The following is a 15643-nucleotide window of genomic DNA, read 5'->3' on the forward strand; positions in this document are numbered from 1 at the left end:
TATAATGTTGTTTCTTCCTCCAACATCTATGGTTCCTCTGAAAAGGAAATTAGACGAACAGGTCAAGCATGAGCTGATGCCTGAGTTCTTGTCAGCCAGTGGATCATCGCCTTCAAGGAGGATAAGGAAACGATGCCTTGCTTCTCTTTCCCAAAACAAAAGTATGCAATCCTGATGGCATATGGTGCCGTTGATGGATGATGCATGATGGAGACATAAAAGATCTGGAGATGGTAGTTGGCACACAGATCGTGATCAAACATCCATAGGAAGTCGGACACACATGCAGTGCATTCGCATCTAATCGGCTCCAACAAAAACAAAGGAACGATGGAAACGGCTGAGTGGGTCCGAGGAGCACGAGAAATCCAGCACTACCCGCTTTACGATTCGGGCAAGTCACTAGATTCGTGCTCGCCCACGATGACCGAGGCGCCGTGACAACGGGACAGGTGGAGCAGCTGTTACGGATCTCGTGACTTGCTTCGGTGTGGAGCACAAGGTTGATACAGACAAATCGACTTTGGAATTCGTGCGAGCCGCCGACGAGGCTGGTGGTCGAACTCGATTACGGCTCCAAGATACGCTCCTAATGATCGATCCAGCTAAGGTTACCGTACGACGCGTCAAATCGCAGTCCGTGCCTAAGTCGTGCTGTAGGTACTTGACAAGATAGGGGGCCCATGAAATAGCCCAACCAGAGCTCGACAAGATCCACAGCGGATTCCTGGTTCCACGTGGAACCCAAGATCTATATCTCATGTTAGATCTCATCGTCAAAAGATTAAAAATCATTTTTTTTTTTACTGACCCTTATTAAAATCATATTTCTATTAATGAGTTGACATCTTTCTATGTATTAATTAGGAAATGAAAACATGAGAAAAACTAGAAAAGATTAATAATGCCGAATTGCGTATGTGAAATATCTTCCTATATATTAGGAATGATAATAAAATACGGTCTCCACAGCATGAGGGGTGCCTATTCTTGTGGAATCAAATCCTTCCTCTTCGTAGTGGACATAAAGCAAGTCATCAAGGAAAGCAACAAGACACGGAGAAACTATTATGGCTATCATCCTACCTTTTGGAGTTCAACTATTATCGATTGGCTCATGAAAGGAACACATGAGAATGGTGTCTGTATCCTCTGCGTTGTTCCATCAACGCATGTATGATCGATGACGCATCTAATGTTCATTGAACCAAGCAAACGATTGTGGAGACGTGCATGCGAGTGGTGGTGGCCGAGCACGATGCATGCATGTAAGCCAATTTGCTTTGGGTGAGTTGATGGTAAGATCATGATCTTGTTTCTTCGAGGAAGCTTCGGTTCAATGCATGTTTCCAAGAGATAATAAGAATCGGCTCGGAGTGAATGATTCCGAGAGACTTACTTTGTCTTCTACCAAAAACATGTTATCATGCTTTGGCTTTCTATCTCGTGGAAAGAGACTGCTTGGAGTTTGCAGAGAATCCCCGAACGGTACATTGAATTTAGTGGAATATGAATTCAAATGTCGGAATGCATTTAGATTGGAACGTGAGATCCAACCGGAAGCCTTTCCTCGTTTCGATGTTGTCATTAATAAGCTAAGGCTATTATGTTATCCTAACCTAATGTATTCTTAGACAATAGGGTCTTATTCACATTCATGAATAAATAGTATCATTGGATTGACGGACTCCCATATCATAGGGTAAACCATAACCTCTCGAGTCCCCCCGATTAACTCTATATAAAGGTTAATGAACATACGTTTGGAAGAGTCATAACTATTATTACTTTGAACAAATAATCTTATTCCAACTATACAATGAAATAGCTTATTAAGAATATAGAATCAATGAATCTATATTTTATAGCTCATTTCAATCGTACGATCAAATTAGATGGGTCAAAATTTTGTTAGCATGGATAAATTTTATGAAACCTATTAAGAATATAAAATCAACGGAATTATCTATCTTTTCACGAACATAAGCTTTTATATACAGCATAGGAAAATATCCTCATATCCTACTTGTATGAATTTTTGTTTAAAATAATGTTAGTGACGGGATCGGACGAAGTTTACTTGTATTGGAAATACATAGAGTAAAGTGAATTGAAATGGAAAAAAAAAAATGAACATATCCTCAAATAACTATTATTACTTAGATAGATAATAGACTTATTAGAATGGATGAATTTTATGAAGCTTGTTAAGAATATAGAATCAATGAATCTATATTATTCTAAAAATATAATATATTTCATAGCTCATTTTAATCATACGATCAAATGAGATGGGTCATAAATTTGTTAGAATGGATAAATTTTATGAAACCTATTAAGAATATAAAATCAACTGAACTATCTTTCTATGAACATAAGCTTTTATATATAACATAGGAAAAAATCCTCGTATGATTTTTTGTTTAAAACAATGTTACGAAGGGGATCGAGTTGGACGAAGTTTACTTGTATTGGAAATATATAGAATAAAACGAATTGAAATGGAAAAAAAAAGAAGAAAATTTAACACATAGGCGTATTAATATCATGTCATTATCAGCTCAACATCTACTATAGTTGGAACAACTCTTCATATTTAATCAATGGATAATAATCCTATAAAATCATTCCTATGGGTTAGCTCTCTCATCTAATTCTCAATGTATTCTACAAAAAGGCTGTCTATATATTAACTCGCTCAGAGCTCCTTGAATCACTCAAGTCCTATATTACCACTAACATAAATAGACCAATTTAAGTTTATTATGATATAGTTGAACCCATTTATCTCTGGAGATCAAACTCATGAAAGACTCGAACTTGGATGGAGGTTGGACTCGTGACTCGACACGTTAAACAACTAAAATCTATTTTAAGAATTATATTTGTAATACATGAATATCTCTGATATTTGCATTTTTATGGGTAAGTACTAAAACAATTTTTATTTTATTGTTATATTCAACAAAAATTCATTTTCCATTATCGAACAAAAAGAAGGTTGAATTCTTTTTCTTTGACTAAAAAGCATTCCTTTATTGGCCCATGGGCTATGATTCATGTCGTCGATAGCCCACAATTAGTTTGAATCCAAGATATTGAAAGTTTAATTGTTGACTGATATGTTATATTGGGTGCCACATAGATGATTAAGAAAGGAGAAATCTACATGTTCGCTTAATCGTCAATGGCAACGAATGTATTCGATCCCTTGCAGAATTATACTTCAAAATATTTATTTGACATAAAAGAGAAGAATGAAAGTCAACTTGGAATTCCATCAAGAGCTCAAGAAAAATCTAAACAATCTACTAGCAAAAACAATAGTTGTCTTACATAAATACTTGCAGAAAAATCCTACCAAAAAATAAAATTAATCCATACATCTTTTTATTCATCCAACCGGGTTAGTATAGTGATGTCTATTTAGATTTGAGTCGACAGGAGGATGCGATTATATGTGCCCGTTGTTTATTCATCTTCGATGATAATCTATCACCCTCGGATACCCAAGTGACACTTGAAAAAAAAAATCCATCTTCATCTCTATTTTTAGTAATTCTCATGATTAATAAATAAAAAAATTCATCACATTGACGGAAGGGAAAAAAAAATTATTATTATTATTATTCATATAAGCTAAATCGTATTATTTGCTTTGGTCTCAAAAATAAATATGCACAATGACGATGGCAATCAGGTAAATTAGTAACATGATGGTAAAGTGCGTCGATATAGAACAACAATAGCATTCATGACGACGTAACTATTATTGTTGTCCCATAAAGACACATACCAATTTGGGTATTTTAAATATTTATTTTTTTATAAAAAAAAATAACGAAGACAAAAGCATGTGATAAGGACACGATCTTCGCAACACTTCCACTTGGCACGTGCATGTGGAAAGACCATAAATACATCCCCTCTCTCTCTCTCTCTCTCTCTCTCTCTCTCTCTCTCTCTATTTATCTATTTCTCCTTTAAAATTTTATGCTCATAATAATATATATATTTTTTAGAGAGAGAAAACTTGCACATGTAATCACATGGATGGACGACAGTCGAGCAGGAGGAATCTATGTATATTTCATTGCATCCGAGGAGGGCATCTTTGCAGGGAGATCCCAATGCCAATCCCTACCTACCCACTCAACCTCACTGCAAAACCAAGTCTGTGGGCGTACTGCCCTCCTGCCTTTGTGGTGTGTGTGTGTTGTTGTTGTTTAGTAGGAGGAGGCCGATACAGTAATAGTAATGCTTCACACGTTTGGGGGATCATCCATCAATCCTTATGTATGCGAACGACTTTATCCCCTATCCAGTGAGTATGTAATAATTGTTGGAACGATTTAATTGTTTTAAAATAAATCCATGCATATACTTTTATTTTATTTTTATATAAAATAATAATCATTTGATTTAATATATGATCAAACTGATTCGATCTTCTTTACATTTTTTTTTTCTTCTTTCACACCTTTATCTTTGTCGTCACTCGTCGGGCTTCAAGAAAGCTTTTCGGATTGGGTCGCAATAGTAATTCCGAAATCGTTCGAGAAAGTACGGATGATTTCAGCGCGCGCTTCTCGTCATTCTTATAAAATAAGGAGAGAAACGAGAATCATTATAGTAAATTAGTTTAATAAATTAAAAATAATAATACAATAAAAATGTTTTAATCCAAAGGAAAATGTTTGTCCATTTAAAAAAGTTTTGTAATCTTTGAAGAAAATAAAAGGCATCCAATTCTTATGGGTATAGCTCTCTCGTCTAATTCTTATGCAAACAACTTTATCCTCGTGAGTATGTAATAATTGTTGGAACGATTTAATTGTTTTAAAATAAATCCATGCATATAGTTTTATTTTATTTTTATATAAAATAATAATCATTTGATTTATTATATGATCAAACTGATTCGATCTTCTTCACATTTTTTTTTCCTTCTTTCACTCCTTTATCTTTGTCGTTACTCGTGGGGCTCCGATAGAGTTTTTCGGACTTGGATCACAATAAAAATTTCAAAAACGTTCGAGAAAGTACGATGATTTCAACGCGTGCTTGTTGTCACTCTTATAATATGAAGAGAGAAACGAGAATCATTTTAGTAAATTAGTTTAATAAATAAAATAATAATAATACAATAAAAGTGTTTTAATCCAAAGGAAAATGTTTGTTCATTTAAAAAAGTTTTGTAATCTTTGAAGAAAATAAAAGGCCTCCAAATTGTTGGAGGTCGAAATGATTTCAATATTATACTTAAAAATTACAATAATTATATCATTTTCAATTATGTGTTTAACTTCTATTTTAAAAATATGTACTTAATTTGAACTTCGATTCGTGCTTAAATGAATTAAAATAAAGAAAATTTTTAGTTACACGAAACATTCTAATCATATCTGAAAATTTTGGCTTTCAACTAATACTTGTTTCAAAAAAAAAAAAACGAGTGTATGTATTTCTTTCGTATACCCAATCCATTTAAATCGAATTAAGAAAACAATTAATTTGATTTGGGATGAGCACGATTAAAATAATAAACACCTTTTCAATATAGTTAATGTCATTTTAAATTGACCATCAGCTGTTTCTCAGAGGACGAAAGTGAAAAGGACTCTATCTAAATGAAAGTAGGAGACAGTGCTCGACATGTTCTGTAAGCCGCAATATTTAGAAGAAGACTATGCCATTGAGTGACAGCTGTTTCCAATTTGAACCCCAATATTTCTTCCTAGAACAGGATATTTCTTCTTTCTTTTTTCCTCAACTGATGCAATTAGCAATAGGATAATTTAGAAGTAATCCCAGATGAAATTAGAATAGTAAGTTAAAATTTATGATTTAAGAGTATTAATGTTATTTTCAATTGTCTGCCTGTGCTCGATAAAATGAATTCAATCATATCCCATTGTATAGCATACTACAACTAGTTCTAATACGAAGAAATAGAGGAATTATATACGAGTACAATCCTTTTTCAAATAATAATAACAAATAATTACTAGCCCAAGATGATATAGTTATAAATTTTAAATGATTTTAGACTTTAACCATATAGAGTTGAATATTTGAGGCTTGAATATATATATATATATATATATATATATATATATATATATATATATATATATATATATATATAAGTTTTTAATCTCTATAATTCTATTTAATCTTATTCAAAAGATAAGACATAAATTTGAGATATTTCAAAATATATTTTAATTTTTAAACTAATAATTCCTTATCCTTGTAACTCTATCTAATCTTATTTAAAAGGTAAGATATTAATTTATAATATTTTAAAATATACTTTAACTCCTTAGCACCTCCTTAAAGTATACTTTTAGAAATAAGTCACATGATTCAAAGATATTCAAATAGTCATTTGGAAAAATATACTATATTGTCTTTACATTTCATCTTCATGACTTCAAAGACTTATTAACGTATTTTTTTGGATAAAATATTGTTCAATTTCATTATGCTTGATTCTTGCATGATAAATTAGATTTTAAGCTAATTTTAAGGTACTTCGATTATCACCCCTGTAAAATAATTGATTTGTGAATCTGATAGCACAAAATAATTTATAGATGTAAAATACAAGAGTCCTTAATATCTATAACTTCATTTAATTTTATTTAAAAGGTAAGACATATTTTAGATCTTTCAAAATATGTTATAATTTTTAAACTATAATTATAATAAATCTTATTAAAAAATAAAATATATTAATTTATAATATTTTAAAATATATTTTAACTTCTTAACATTAGTGTCTAGAAAAAAAAATGTATGAGCTTGAGCTATAAAATTAACAAAGGATTATTCTTGATGAAAACCCTTTCAACTCACAAATTAACTTTTATTGATGAATCATTCAACTAAAATATATAATTATCTACCAAAAAAATTCAAAAATTCTAATTCACGGAGGAATATGCTTAGTCATAAATAAATAATGAAATAAATCATTCATGAAATTGGGGATCATGATATCATGTGGTACAATAACCTAATATGAATATAGACATGTATCGACATAATCCTCAATATCATTGATGAAGACGATCGAAGATCATGATGAGTCGATAATAGAGTTATCGAAAACATGACATGAATATCGATATTCATGTGGTGTCGATATTGATATGTGCGAGACCAAAATAAATATGAACTAAAAAAAATAATTCTAAATTATTAGAAAAATAAAGTGGCACATAATGGATTTGATGTATAATTAAACAGCTTAACCTTATAAGTTATATTGATATCAAATGCCATTTACATTAGTCCAACAAATTTCATTAAAACACAACCAAAATACCATTCATAAATATTATTCATTCATATGAGAGAAAGCAAAGCCGCCACCTTCGGACTGCGGTTTTGCGCCCCCTGTTCCTTCTTTCCCTAATCCCTCCTCTCCCTCCTCTTCTCCTCTGTCGTTTTCTCCCAGATCTGAGCGGCCTCAGCTGCTATTTAAAGCCTCTCTGATCTCTCTCTACCTACCCATATCTCGCTGTTTCTCCAACCCCTTCGCCCCTTCCCGATCACAGGTAATCCTGCATTTGAACTCTGATTTCTTGAGTTCTTTTTCTCTGCAACGCCCTCGTCTTTGTTCAGTTAATCTCAAGTTCTTGACAATGATCTGAATCTCTGATTATTCTACAAAGATCCCAAGGTTTTTGGGCTAAAGGTCGAATCTTGCTTCAGTTTGTAGTTTTGGGCGCCATGGATCTTGCGGAGCACAAGCTCTTCGCCGCGGGGCTGCTCTTGGCGGCGACCCTGGTCCTGGCGAAGCTCGTCGCCTCTGTCCTGGCGCCCAGGTCTGGGAAGCGCCTGCCGCCGACGGTCTCGGCTCCGCCGGTCGTCGGCGGGCTGCTGCGGTTCATGAGGGGCCCGATCCCCATGATCCGGGAGGAGTACGCGAAGCTTGGCGGCGTGTTCACGCTCAACATCCTCAATCGCAAGATCAGCTTCTTCATCGGGCCCGAGGTGTCCGGGCACTTCTTCAAGGCGCCGGAGGCACAGCTCAGCCAGCAGGAGGTGTACCAGTTCAACGTGCCCACCTTCGGCCCCGGCGTGGTCTTCGACGTGGACTACTCGGTGCGGCAGGAGCAGTTCCGGTTCTTCACGGAGGCGCTCCGGGTGACCAAGCTGCGCAGCTATGTGGACCAGATGGTCGTCGAGGCCGAGGTAATCCTTTTGTCTCTCATGGTCGATTCGATCGACACTCACATTTTGATCTGATCGAAAGAACAAGATTTTGCTGGAGTCCAGATCGTTGTTATTAGCATGAACTATGTGATCGGTAATGCTTGGTGGTGCTCTCTGCAGGGCTACTTCTCCAAATGGGGAGACAGCGGCACGGTGGACTTGAAGTACGAGCTCGAGCATCTCATCATACTGACGGCAAGCCGGTGCCTGTTGGGGAGGGAGGTCAGGGACAAGCTCTTCGATGATGTCTCTGCCCTCTTCCACGACCTCGACAATGGCATGCGCCCCATCAGCGTCATCTTCCCCTACCTCCCTATCCCCGCCCACCGCAGACGCGATCGTGCCCGCGCCAGGATCGCCGAGATCTTCTCCACCATCATCAGGTCACGCAAGAGCTCCGGCAAATCAGAGGACGACATGTTGCAGTGCTTCATCGACTCAAAGTACAAGGACGGCCGCTCCACCACGGAAGGCGAGATCACAGGGCTGCTCATTGCCGCACTCTTCGCGGGGCAGCACACCAGCTCCATCACTTCCACCTGGACCGGGGCTTACATGCTCCGGCACAAGCAGTACTTCTCGGCCGCCATCGAGGAGCAGAAGGAGATCATGGCGAGGCACGGGAATAAGTTGGACCATGACATCCTGTCCGAGATGGACGTCCTCTACCGCTGCATCAAGGAAGCTCTGAGGCTTCATCCTCCGTTGATAATGCTGCTGCGCTACTCCCACGATGACTTCACCGTCACGACGAAAGAAGGGAAAGAGTACGACATCCCCAAGGGCCACATCGTAGCGACATCCCCAGCTTTCGCCAACCGGCTTCCCCACATCTACAAGGACCCGGATACGTACGATCCTGACAGGTTTGCGGCCGGGAGGGAGGAAGACAAGGCTGCGGGAGCCTTCTCCTACATTTCCTTTGGGGGCGGGCGACATGGATGCCTGGGGGAGCCTTTTGCTTACTTGCAGATCAAGGCGATATGGAGCCACCTGCTGAGGAACTTCGAGTTCGAGTTGATATCTCCCTTCCCCGAGAACAACTGGAAGGCCATGGTCGTCGGGGTCAAAGGGGAAGTGATGGTGCGATACAAGCGGCGGAAGCTGTCCGTCGACAACTGACGGCCGCCCGCAGTGTACCTCGTTTGGATTTGTCCTGGTTTTTATTCGCGGGTATCTCTGCTGTAGTTCTTTCTTCGTTCTAAGAAAACGTATGCATCGTTTGTGGTCTTAATGTTCTACTGATCTGATTTCAAGTGTTTGGCACGTCTCCCATTCTGGTATGCTCCCATTGTCTTCTACTGACCCTTTAGATTGGCTGAAGCAGGCCTGCGTTCCATCCTGGTTCCACCCAAGATCGCGCAGTTCTGAAGTGTGCTTCCAAACTCCGCTGTCCACTTTAAGAAGACGCCATCTTCCGTTCCAGCATCACTGACTGGATTTCAACTCCAAAGGAAGAACTTTGCCACAAAATCAACATGGTGAATAAGTGCAAAGGAGGAATTACCTTAACAAGCACAGCTACGCTTACCAAGAATTATCTCAAATTCGCCTTATCCTCGGAAGCTCTGACGCTTCACCAAAATCCAATCTTTGGCCGGAAAACCACTGCCGCAAAGATCCAAAACAGAGGGTAACTGCATACTAGTACCACCGGGTGTCCGACAAACCCAATTACCGCACCCTTCTACGACTGTCATGAGGAGTTTATAGTGGGCAAGAAAGTGAGTGCATTGGTTAGTCTTCTATTCTTAAAAGCTTGGACTGATGGAAGCAGACTCGTTAAAAAGGTAGCACAAAAGATTGAGTTACAGTACAACAATGCAGACGTGATGAATGTGGTAAGAGAACTGTTCCTGCTCAGAACCCAATCCCAGGAATCAGGGAACTCTACCGCCACTGTACCCAAATTGAAGGACAGCCATTATTATGCAGCGAAGCAGTTCCAGTCCTACCACAAGAATATTACATCCTCATGACCAGCCCAATCATCATCACGGCGGCAGCTCTCCAACACCTTTGGTCGAGAGTCGAGAGTCGAGAGTCGAGAGTCTCATCAAACTTCGATTATTGGGCAACTCGAACTGAAAGCAAAAGAACAGTCTCATCACTGCACCATACACATGGACCACCCAGAGTGAACACAGCAGAGTGTAGGAACCAGGAGTGGCGGTCACTGTCCTCTTTTCTGGACTTGCACTTGAGAAAAGAGAGCGCAAAACCCGAAAAGCATGGGGCGGGGGAAACATTGCGTCGAGCAGCTGAAGGCCACGACCGCCGATGGCGCTTCTGCGGCCGGCTTTACCTCCCCATCTCCGCGTCCTCTTCGTCCGCCGCCTCTTCTCCTCTTTCTCTCAAGCCCCTTCCTCTCTCTCCTTCTCCCCCTTCGCTCCCGCCCTAACCTGCTCTTTTACCCCGAGGTCGTCCCTTCTCCTTCTCCGTCCGTTTCATTCTCGTTCTTGGGGGGTTCCGATCAAGAACCGGTTCTTTTTTTCTTTCTTGGTCGGACGTTGTTTGTCTAAGCTCCGAGGATCGAGCTGGGGGTGAGGACTTTCGAGTCGTCCCTTCCTTCTCCTTTTTTGGCTCAGTTATGCGAGTGGGTTTGAGGGTTGCAAATGGTGCTTTATTGCAAAGGTAATGCAGAAACAGGTCTGATGCCAATCACCTAATGATATATATTTTTTGAGCCTCATGGATCAATCAAACATGCAAGTCAAAGTATAATCTCTTCCTACAAGTCCCAACCTGCAACACCACCCGAACAACTCCACCACCAACTCCCTCAAGATTACACTCTCTATCCACACCCCTACCCTCGCCACCTCCCACACCTCCTCCACGGACTCCGCCATCGTCCGGCTTGTTCTCCTCCTCCTCCTCTTCCAGCACTGTTGCCGAACGCCTTCGACCATCGTCATGATCTCTCGTCCCGTCGGCTCGACCACCAACGGCATCGCTTCGATCAACTTGGCAGCGTTCGGTGCATTATTGTAACTCTCTCCTGCACATTCGTTCGGTGCATTATTGGCTTTTGCCGTCTTTGGATTTGCTCACCCACGAAGAGAAAGCCCATACGTGATGGCTTCACGATCCTGGATCCGACGGCTGTAGTATCCTTGGTCTCTGCATCGAGATGCGTGCCATGTAACGTAACGCACGTTTCTGTAGCCGGTAAAAAGGTTGGGTTGATGCTTACCAATTGGGCATCTTTTTGACCGATACCGAGGCGACGATATCGCGTCGAGGACCGAGACGGGGGGGGCTTGGCTGCTCGCCGTCGCACTCCTTCCATGCATCCATGCCGTCCGATTTGATCGGCCTTCCCGATCCGACGGAGGAGGAGACCGCCTTAGCGTGGATCTCCCCCAAGCGGACGGCCTCGATGATCCGCCTCAGGGCCCTGAGGTCCTCGTCGCACTTCTCCAGAGCCCGCTGCAGCTCCCGCCGCTTCCGGTGTCACAGCAACCGTGAGGGCCGACAGGTCCTCGAGCCCCATCAGCCTCGGCACCAACGCCGGCCGGCCGGGGGGGTTTCGGGGGACGCGGCGACGACGGCTTCCGCGCCCGGTTGTCGAATCTCCTGCGGGATCACGGGGCTCCGCGAGGGCCCTGTCTGCTTGCCGCCATCTTCGACTGGAGGAGGCGGAGGAGGTGCCGTCGGTCCTGACGGTGATGTGACGGTAGGATTCTCCTTCGTCTTTCCTGAACCGTATCGGGGAGTATATGTATGTCCTACTAATGATTAAGCCAAAAAAAAGGGTTAGAAATTAAGCTCAGTCGTTCTGTACATTTCTATGATGATATTTCCATCCTTAGTCATTTAGAAGGCAATTATCCAGTCAATTTAGTATTAAGTATATGTGTGTCCATATACCCGTAATGCACTCACTAAGTGACAACAAAAAACATATCAGAAATATTTAAATTCTTAAATCAACTAAGATGCATCTCAGTCTCTATCTTACATTGAAAACAAATTTATCAATTGATATAGCGAATATTCATCAACAATCAAAACTTGACAAACAGAACATGATCAAAAGTGCATGAATCTTGTCACAATAACATGAATTCTAACACGAAATAATTTAAAAATATTTTTTTGATTGCTTATTATTAAGGTCGTCGGGTTGTTTCTTCGAAAATCTTCTTCGACTTTTTCAATCTTTTCATTCTCATCTTCAACTTCTATCAACTTAAATATTAAAAGAAACTTGATATATACCTTCACACAACATAATTTTGACATAACATTTCAATTCAGAGTCTCTAACCTTAAGCTTACATCATAACATTTCATTAAGGTGTCTATCAGATAATAAATAGGAAAGTGTTGACAACCATGCAAGTGTCATGATTCCCAATTCATCATATTTCATTGGATACAAAAACACACTAGCTTGTGGATAGGATCAAAATAGAACATGAGAAAAATCACAGAATGATTGAATCAGTTAGCTTCAGGTAACAATTCAAAGTGGGATGTGTTCTCCAGCAAGCATCACATGAAGATTTACTTTCTTTTATTATCTTTTGAAAAGAAAGAAACATTCTATTAATTTCCTAACTTTAAGTTAACTACAATTTCCAGTCAAAAAAAAAAAAGTTGAATTCAGCTCCAAATGATCATCATACTCTTGACTATGTTGCACCACCAGAAGTAGCACATGAAATGGGTAGATTTACCTGTAAATATGAAGAACATTGTGGCTGTCATGAATATGAGCTTTGCCATTCTGTGAACAGTGTTCTTTTAACTGAGTATAGAAGCTTTGGGGTACAGCAGGTAAACCTAGTTCATCCTCGGTCTGCATCAGAACAAACGAAAAGTTTCAGCATGCCACAAATCCATGATGGATGGAATGCTCATTAACAGATTCTATGCATCAGAACGACGCAATTAATGCAAACCAAAATCATCTTTCCAGGATAACATCAACAGATTTCTTGGAGACTATAAAATTAACAGATTTATCTGGTATTCAATGTCATGTAAATTGTTAAAAGGTAAGTAATTTTCCACATGTTCCTGGCAGAAATCATCTTTGTCCAATGCTCATGTATTTTGTTCCATGATTTCACTATCAGTAAGTGATGGATATACCTGCTGCCTCGCTCTGTTGGGCATTGCCGCAGCATTGCTTGTTGGAGCTGCAGGTAAGTTGAGTATTGCATCCAGATCCGTTTCCGTATCTGGTTGAAGATAGGATGGAATTGCATCAGATTCCATCTTTGCACCCATGTCTGATTCCAGCGCATCTAGCTCTGCATTGATTATCCAAACCAACAAATAAAACTGGATACACTGAATTTCACAAATATCATGCTTATCCAAACCAACAAATAAAACTGGATACAATGAATTACACAAATATCATGCTGAAATAAACTCTAGCCTATGCAAAATGACACAACGCATCAACGCCTAATAAAAAAGACAAACCTAGACAAGTAATGTAACATTATCATGGTACCATGCCTCCCATTAGTTCTTCCTCATCAATGTCATCGGCAACATTGTAGCTTCTTCCCAAAGATTCTTGGATTTCTGTACTCAAATTCATCATCTTGTCTTGCATACTCTGTGTATTCCAAAAATGAATTCAGACACCAATTGTAGTACCAAATACTGCATTTTCATAGTCTTGGACAAAACTTTGTTCAAACTAGAAATGGCATAAAATCTTTTAGCACATACTAGCATACCATACGAAAATATAACCTACATACATCTATGTCTTAGGTATTCACAATTTTCATCATCCCTTTCAACTCCTTGTTAGCAGACTTCAGTGCTGACATCTGTAGAAGTCAATGGTATGTTGGTGTATCAGCAAAGGGAACACTCTTCAGACAATAAAATTGTGGTAAAAGCTTGTAAAACAGACAGTCTGTACAGCATCCTTAATTCCCTCTGTGGCAAAGGCAACTTGATCGAGGTTGAATGTCTGGTTATGCAGCATGCCAGGCTATCCCTCATACCTAGGAAAAAGGAAGTGAAATTTGCAGTCAGTGAATATATTTGTGCATATTCATGCAACAGATCAAAAGATAGTGAAGAACAGAAATATCACCAGCATATATTTTGTACTTTGTAAGATAATGCAAATTATTTAACTCATTCTATCTCAACAGTGCAAAGCAGGAGCTACAAAAAAAGCTCAAACCCAGCAGAGCCCTCGAAGGAAACCTTAAATATAAGGAGGCCAAGTTCCCACGATAAAGCCCTTTCTTTGCCTCCAGTCAAGACCATGCTACATCAACAATCAAATTATAATTTCCAAATTAATCTATTAAATATGCAATTACATGTTATCTATATACCTAGAACTCATATAGGATTGACAATTAAGTACATCCCATGAATGTGCTTTGGGGATAGAACCATCCACAATTATGAACATGAACAATATTATCAGAATATTACAACTGCAAGCAGACAACTCGGTCAAACAAGCTACCTATTTATGTGAAAACTAAGAAGGCAGAGGTAACCTACATTCTCCTTCGCTTAAGGACCCTCATCGCTCGAGCTTTAACAGCTTCTTGAGCTGGATCAGGTCGAGTCTTCTTAATCTGCTCCTTGTATCTAGCTAATTCAGCATCAAGTTTCTTGATTTTCTCATCCACTGTGACACCCCTTCTATTAATCAGAAAACAAAAACAACCTTATTATTAGTGAATCATACAATGAAGCACAAGAAACAACATGTCCCAAGTCTCCATTCAGCATGAACTAGATATACAGCAGGCTACAGTTGATTAAGTTCATATTCAAGGACTTCCAGAACGAAAAGTAAGATTTAGTACTAACTATAATGCTGGATTATGAAGGATGTGTAAAATAAGTATAAAAAGAACAAGTAGTTACATGTTACCATTCAAATTATCACACCTGCGACACCTTTGTTTCCGATTGTGATGATTGGGTGGGGGCAACATGGAAGAGGGGACGAATCGAAATGGGTATGCATCAAACAGAAGAACATCGACTTACGATCATGAAGGTCACGGAATTTAGCAGAAGACCTTATAATATCACAAGGGGCATCACAAAGAAATCGGTAAAGCAGAGTTCTTTCAAGAGCCGGAAGAAGAGGAAGGGTTAAAAAGAGGTCGGACCTTGTCGGTCGCGTCCTGGATCGTCGGCGGCGGCTCCTTATTCTTCTTGGCGCCGAAGACCCGTTTCATCTCTAAGCGATCCCGACCTACGGGAGAGCCGTGTGCCGTTGCAGCGACGGCAATTCGGGTGAGGGCTTTGATGTTTCGGATCCTCTCCAATTCATGCGGATCCGGTCACTCCTTCAACCGTCATAACTCCGTCCTTCATTCCCCTGTTCTCACATCTCGGCCGTTCGTTTTCGTGATCAAATCCATCGGTTTGGAGGTTGGAGAGGATCCGAATCCGTACCGATCGA

At 39.7% G+C, this 15643-nt stretch overlaps 2 protein-coding genes across 7 annotated transcripts; one reads left to right on the plus strand and one right to left on the minus strand.

Annotated features, from left to right (window-relative positions):
• Positions 1–7399: 7399 nt before the first annotated feature.
• Positions 7400–9467, plus strand: LOC104000659 (obtusifoliol 14-alpha demethylase). Its single transcript, XM_009422755.3, has 3 exons — positions 7400–7565; positions 7723–8205; positions 8347–9467. Exons 2-3 carry the CDS (start codon positions 7741–7743, stop codon positions 9346–9348), a joined length of 1467 nt encoding a protein of 488 aa, XP_009421030.1. The 5' UTR covers positions 7400–7565; positions 7723–7740; the 3' UTR covers positions 9349–9467.
• Positions 9468–10670: 1203 nt separating this feature from the next.
• Positions 10671–15489, minus strand: LOC104000775 (uncharacterized). Of its 6 annotated transcripts, XM_065172126.1 has the most exons (10): positions 15348–15469; positions 15121–15254; positions 14725–14868; positions 14123–14207; positions 13956–14027; positions 13669–13807; positions 13330–13490; positions 12912–13033; positions 11423–11960; positions 10671–11349 (listed from the first exon to the last, which is right to left on the minus strand). In XM_065172126.1, the coding sequence occupies exons 7-9, from the start codon at positions 13465–13467 to the stop codon at positions 11576–11578; spliced, it is 645 nt and encodes a 214-aa protein (XP_065028198.1). In that variant the 5' UTR covers positions 13468–13490; positions 13669–13807; positions 13956–14027; positions 14123–14207; positions 14725–14868; positions 15121–15254; positions 15348–15469; the 3' UTR covers positions 10671–11349; positions 11423–11575. The 6 variants fall into 6 exon arrangements, with proteins under 6 accessions (XP_065028198.1, XP_065028199.1, XP_065028201.1 ...); XM_065172127.1 differs by lacking the exon at positions 15121–15254 and having other exon boundaries at positions 13700–13807; positions 15348–15489; XM_065172129.1 differs by lacking the exon at positions 15121–15254 and having other exon boundaries at positions 11423–11957; positions 15348–15489.
• Positions 15490–15643: the final 154 nt, after the last annotated feature.

Source organism: Musa acuminata, chromosome BXJ3-10 (genome assembly GCF_036884655.1).
Source record: "Musa acuminata AAA Group cultivar baxijiao chromosome BXJ3-10, Cavendish_Baxijiao_AAA, whole genome shotgun sequence".
Classification (NCBI taxonomy): domain Eukaryota; kingdom Viridiplantae; phylum Streptophyta; class Magnoliopsida; order Zingiberales; family Musaceae; genus Musa; species Musa acuminata.

Excerpts from the sequence above, each read along its gene's own strand:
- LOC104000659 (XM_009422755.3), top strand. The coding sequence starts at position 7,741 with ATGGATCTTGCGGAGCACAAGCTCTTCGCCGCGGGGCTGCTCTTGGCG. Across the intron at positions 8,206-8,346 it reads AGATGGTCGTCGAGGCCGAG|GGCTACTTCTCCAAATGGGG; the intron begins GTAATCCTTTTG and ends TGCTCTCTGCAG.
- LOC104000775 (XM_065172127.1), bottom strand. The coding sequence starts at position 13,467 with ATGGGTGCAAAGATGGAATCTGATGCAATTCCATCCTATCTTCAACCA. Across the intron at positions 13,034-13,329 it reads CCAACAGAGCGAGGCAGCAG|ACCGAGGATGAACTAGGTTT; the intron begins GTATATCCATCA and ends GTTCTGATGCAG. Across the intron at positions 11,961-12,911 it reads AATGTTCTTCATATTTACAG|TAGGACATACATATACTCCC; the intron begins GTAAATCTACCC and ends CTTAATCATTAG.